The 6,174-nt window shown below is 42.0% G+C and overlaps 1 protein-coding gene across 1 annotated transcript; it reads left to right on the top strand.

Moving 5' to 3' along the window:
* The first annotated feature begins 1,625 nt into the window (after window positions 1-1,625).
* LOC143028153 (ATP-dependent DNA helicase Pif1-like) lies at window positions 1,626-2,207 on the top strand. The gene has a single exon (XM_076189846.1). The coding sequence runs from the start codon at window positions 1,626-1,628 to the stop codon at window positions 2,205-2,207; it is 582 nt and encodes a 193-aa protein (XP_076045961.1).
* The last annotated feature ends 3,967 nt before the right edge of the window (window positions 2,208-6,174 follow it).

Genomic DNA, 6,174 nt, shown 5'->3' with positions numbered 1-6,174 from the left:
TATGAACCCGCATTGGCGGGAGCTGCAAGTTGCTATGGATGATACAGGTTCTGCTGGAATACGGTCGATCGGGGACCGCCCAGATTTAATTAGTAGAGTATTCAAGTTGAAGGTTGATAGTTTGATGCATGATTTGGTATCTAAACAGATCTTCGGAAGGGTGAAGGCGCATCTTTATGGTGTGGAATGGCAAAAACGTGGACTTCCTCATGTTCACATCCTCTTATGGATGAATGAGCGTGTGACAGCTGAAAGGGTTTCACGTATAATATCCGCTGAAATCCCCAACAAAGAAGCTGAACCCAGGTTGTATGATGTCGTTACAAGGTGTATGATCCATGGACCGTGTAAGGGGTACGATGAGTCTCTCCTATGTTGCCAGAAATCTAAGCCAACCGCTTCGACATGTGGAAAGGGCTTTCCTAAGACCTGTAGAAACGACTTAATGTTCGGTAACAATGGGTACCCTGAGTACAAACGTAGGTCCATCGGAGAAGGCGGGGAATCTTTTGTTACCAAGGTTAAAGGAATGAAGAAGGTTATTGACAACTCTTGGGTTGTTCCTTACAGCCCCTATCTGTGTGTGAAGTATGACGCCCACATCAACGTTGAATGTTCAAATTCGATTAAAGCTATAGCTTATGTCACGAAGTATGTAAACAAGGGGTGTGATAGGGTCCTGTTCAGTAAAACTACAAAAGATGGGACCGTGAATGAAATTAAGAACTTCCAAGAGGCGAGATATATAAATGCGAATGAAGCAACATGGAAGATATTCGGGTTTGACATATACAAAAGTTATCCCCCGGTATCCTCTCTCGACTTACACCTTGAGGGCGAAAACGAGGTGTTTTATGACGAAAACTCATCTAAAGGGACCGTAACAGCGAAAGCAAAACAAGATACCCAATTAACCGCTTTCTTCAAGTTGTGTGCGAAATCTGATGAGAAGTTCGTCTCCACGTTGTATTATCATCAGATGCCTCAACATTTCTGTTTTGACAAGGCCCATTCGGTTTGGAGAGAAAGAAAAGGTAACACCTTTTCTTTGGGACGTATTCGTGCTGTTTCCACTAAAACTGTTGAGTTGTTTTACCTTAGGTTGTTGTTGACACATAAGGCGGGCCCTACTTCCTTTGAGGATCTCAGAACAGTCGAGGGTGTGACATATCCCTCTTACCGAGAGGCTGTCAAGGCCTTGGGTCTCTTGAGTGATGAGGAGACATGGAAGACTACTATCTTAGAGATAATCAATCACACCAACGACAGGTACCGTCTCAGAGAAACGTACGCCAGCATGTTGGTGTTTTCAGACCTTGAGGACCAATCCGGTATCTGGGAGGAGACCAAGGATCTATTTGCAAGCGATTTCCTTCACCAGAACAACCTAACAGAGTATAACGAGGAAATCTACTTGGACGCGTTAGACGATATCCAAAAACATGTTTGGAACTGTGGAGGAGGCCTTATCACCACTTACGGCTTACCTGCTTCTAGAGGTGGAGAGAAGACTTCAAACGTTATTCGAAGAGAGAAGTCTTACAACAAGGAAAAGTTGAAAAAAACAGGTTCAATCAAAACAAGACCTCTTAAATGATAAACAGAGACAGGTATATGATGTGGTCATGTATAGGGTGAATAACCAACAGAAGTATGAGAATAATGGAATCTTTGTAAACGCTGCCGGAGGCACAGGAAAGTCCTTCATCTTGAATATGTTACTTGATACTGTGCGGTCCGAGGGGAAGATAGCGTTAGCTGTAGCGTCTTCAGGTATAGCAGCTACTGTTCTTAACGGGGGTCGAACCGCCCATAACATGTTTAAGATACCATTGATGGAGTATCATGAAATAAGAGGGTGTTCTGTTAAGAAGAATTCTGAACTTGCAAAGTTGTTGGAGATGACATCGTTAATCGTGTGGGATGAGATCGTGATGGCGAACAAGAATACGTTAACAGCTCTTGATATAACGTTGAGAGACATCTTGGGTAATGAACGGTTTATGGGGGGAAAAGTGTTCGTCTGCGCTGGAGATTTCAGGCAAATATTACCTGTCATTCGAGGTGGAGGTAAATGTGATGAATTAGAACATTGTATAAAGTCCAGTTATATGTGGCGGGACATAACAAAGTTGGAATTGACTGAAAATGTGCGTCTAAGGAAAGGTGATGAAAAAAACATTACGTTTGCGCGCAAGTTACTGTAACTCGGATCCCAGAAACACGGACCTTTGGAACTTGAGGAGGGGTTCGGTATTCAAGTCAAAACACGTGAAGAGTTAGTGGAAAAGGTTTATGGTGATTTGGAGGAAAACTTCTTAAACATTTCCTATTTTGAACAACGAGCAATCATATCACCCACAAATGATGATGTCGACAGTGTTAACTCTATGATACAAAAGAAAACTAAGGGAGAGGAGAAGACATACTTTAGTGTAGACACCCCGGTCGAGGAAGGAACTGATGTCCAGACTTCTGTGTTTAACGCTTTGACAAGCCCTTCTCTTCCACCACATCAACTTAAAGTGAAGATTGGAAGTGTTGTGATGGTTGTCAGGAACATTTCACCGCCTAAACTGTGTAACGGATCAAGAGTCTTGGTAACTAACTTGAAAACGAACATTATAATTGGTAAGACCTTAGGTGGTAGTCACCGGGGAGAACAGGTTATGATTCCCAGGATAACACTAGAAGCTAGCGACACCCCAGTTAACTTTAAGCGTAAACAGTTCCCGGTTAAGCTTAGTTACGCGATGACAATAAACAAATCTCAGGGACAGACGTTTAACTGCTGTGGAGTACTTCTAGATACTGTTCAATGTTTCGCTCATGGTCAGTTGTACGTGGCCTGTTCGCGGGTTACGTCTTGGGATTCTCTTTTCATCTATACTGGCTGGCATAAAGTAAACGAAAGTTATAGGTTGAGACCGGCCGTTAACTGTGTATATGAAGAATTGCTCTCAGACAACGAGGTAAACAGTCAAGAACTGCCTTCGGTGCCGAGAGGTAGGGAAGAAGACGAAGAAGTTAACACTCCCATTCCTGAAGAGGTCCCAGAAATAGGTGTGGTTTTAATACCAAAGGAAGTTTACAACATCTCGGAGGAAAAGGCCATCGATATGCTCCTGCCAGATTACAGTTACAATAATCATGTTTACAGTGAAGATGAAGAATACGGGGATGAGGAAACTGCAAGGGTCCCTGTCACGAAAAGGGAGCTGGAAGAACTGATTTTGAGCCTCAAAGAAGAAGGATCTTCGCCGGCTCGGAAAAGGAGGAGATATGAAGATGAAGCCGAGGACAAAGAAGATGAAGAAGACAGCTCGAGTTCAGATGAACAAGAAGTAACTGACGTTTCCGCTCTAAATAATGTGTGTAAATAAAATACTGTAGCAATATCACGATCTTTTATTGATCCAGTGTCTTATGTTTACTATAACACATCATATGATGTAAGACACGCTTGACGGGGTAACCAGTGCGCGTTGCGTAGGGGCGCGTAGCGCCCGGCGAGCGTAGCGAGCAGCGCCGCAGGCTAAGCCCCCCCCGGAAACACCGGAAACACTAACTCCCGGGGACACATCTCACTCAGACTCAGAGAATCTTTACGAAATATTACCAAGAGAATCTTTACGAAATATTGCTAAGAGAATCTTTACGAAATATTGCCAAGAGAATCTATATACATAAAAACGGAATTACGGAATTCTGACAAAAGAATCTTTACGAAATATTAATGAGAAAATATTTACGAAATATTGCCAAGAGAATCTTTACCAAATGTTAACAAGAGAATCTTTACGAAATATTACCAAGAAAATCTTTACAAATTATTTGCTAAGAGAATCTTTACGAAATATTGCCAAGAGAATCTATATCTAATTAAATAAAAATGGAAATGGTCAAAAGTGAGATTTCTGAACGAAAATGCGTGACCCGAACAAAAGGTAACAGGGGGTCATGGACCGGCCGTTAACTGTGTATATGAAGAATTGCTCTCAGACAACGAGGTAAACAGTCAAGAACTGCCTTCGGTGCCGAGAGGTAGGGAAGAAGACGAAGAAGTTAACACTCCCATTCCTGAAGAGGTCCCAGAAATAGGTGTGGTTTTAATACCAAAGGAAGTTTACAACATCTCGGAGGAAAAGGCCATCGATATGCTCCTGCCAGATTACAGTTACAATAATCATGTTTACAGTGAAGATGAAGAATACGGGGATGAGGAAACTGCAAGGGTCCCTGTCACGAAAAGGGAGCTGGAAGAACTGATTTTGAGCCTCAAAGAAGAAGGATCTTCGCCGGCTCGGAAAAGGAGGAGATATGAAGATGAAGCCGAGGACAAAGAAGATGAAGAAGACAGCTCGAGTTCAGATGAACAAGAAGTAACTGACGTTTCCGCTCTAAATAATGTGTGTAAATAAAATACTGTAGCAATATCACGATCTTTTATTGATCCAGTGTCTTATGTTTACTATAACACATCATATGATGTAAGACACGCTTGACGGGGTAACCAGTGCGCGTTGCGTAGGGGCGCGTAGCGCCCGGCGAGCGTAGCGAGCAGCGCCGCAGGCTAAGCCCCCCCCGGAAACACCGGAAACACTAACTCCCGGGGACACATCTCACTCAGACTCAGAGAATCTTTACGAAATATTACCAAGAGAATCTTTACGAAATATTGCTAAGAGAATCTTTACGAAATATTGCCAAGAGAATCTATATACATAAAAACGGAATTACGGAATTCTGACAAAAGAATCTTTACGAAATATTAATGAGAAAATATTTACGAAATATTGCCAAGAGAATCTTTACCAAATGTTAACAAGAGAATCTTTACGAAATATTACCAAGAAAATCTTTACAAATTATTTGCTAAGAGAATCTTTACGAAATATTGCCAAGAGAATCTATATCTAATTAAATAAAAATGGAAATGGTCAAAAGTGAGATTTCTGAACGAAAATGCGTGACCCGAACAAAAGGTAACAGGGGGTCATGGACCGGCCGTTAACTGTGTATATGAAGAATTGCTCTCAGACAACGAGGTAAACAGTCAAGAACTGCCTTCGGTGCCGAGAGGTAGGGAAGAAGACGAAGAAGTTAACACTCCCATTCCTGAAGAGGTCCCAGAAATAGGTGTGGTTTTAATACCAAAGGAAGTTTACAACATCTCGGAGGAAAAGGCCATCGATATGCTCCTGCCAGATTACAGTTACAATAATCATGTTTACAGTGAAGATGAAGAATACGGGGATGAGGAAACTGCAAGGGTCCCTGTCACGAAAAGGGAGCTGGAAGAACTGATTTTGAGCCTCAAAGAAGAAGGATCTTCGCCGGCTCGGAAAAGGAGGAGATATGAAGATGAAGCCGAGGACAAAGAAGATGAAGAAGACAGCTCGAGTTCAGATGAACAAGAAGTAACTGACGTTTCCGCTCTAAATAATGTGTGTAAATAAAATACTGTAGCAATATCACGATCTTTTATTGATCCAGTGTCTTATGTTTACTATAACACATCATATGATGTAAGACACGCTTGACGGGGTAACCAGTGCGCGTTGCGTAGGGGCGCGTAGCGCCCGGCGAGCGTAGCGAGCAGCGCCGCAGGCTAAGCCCCCCCCGGAAACACCGGAAACACTAACTCCCGGGGACACATCTCACTCAGACTCAGAGAATCTTTACGAAATATTACCAAGAGAATCTTTACGAAATATTGCTAAGAGAATCTTTACGAAATATTGCCAAGAGAATCTATATACATAAAAACGGAATTACGGAATTCTGACAAAAGAATCTTTACGAAATATTAATGAGAAAATATTTACGAAATATTGCCAAGAGAATCTTTACCAAATGTTAACAAGAGAATCTTTACGAAATATTACCAAGAAAATCTTTACAAATTATTTGCTAAGAGAATCTTTACGAAATATTGCCAAGAGAATCTATATCTAATTAAATAAAAATGGAAATGGTCAAAAGTGAGATTTCTGAACGAAAATGCGTGACCCGAACAAAAGGTAACAGGGGGTCATGGACCGGCCGTTAACTGTGTATATGAAGAATTGCTCTCAGACAACGAGGTAAACAGTCAAGAACTGCCTTCGGTGCCGAGAGGTAGGGAAGAAGACGAAGAAGTTAACACTCCCATTCCTGAAGAGGTCCCAGAAA

This window comes from Oratosquilla oratoria, chromosome 1, assembly GCF_046742065.1.
Source record: "Oratosquilla oratoria isolate Oo_2021 chromosome 1, ASM4674206v1, whole genome shotgun sequence".
NCBI lineage: Eukaryota > Metazoa > Arthropoda > Malacostraca > Stomatopoda > Squillidae > Oratosquilla > Oratosquilla oratoria.
Note: the sequence above shows the minus strand (reverse complement) of the source record. Positions and strands in the feature narration are given on the sequence as shown.

Coding starts and splice junctions, on each gene's coding strand:
- LOC143028153 (XM_076189846.1), top strand. CDS start 1,626: ATGTATAGGGTGAATAACCAACAGAAGTATGAGAATAATGGAATCTTT.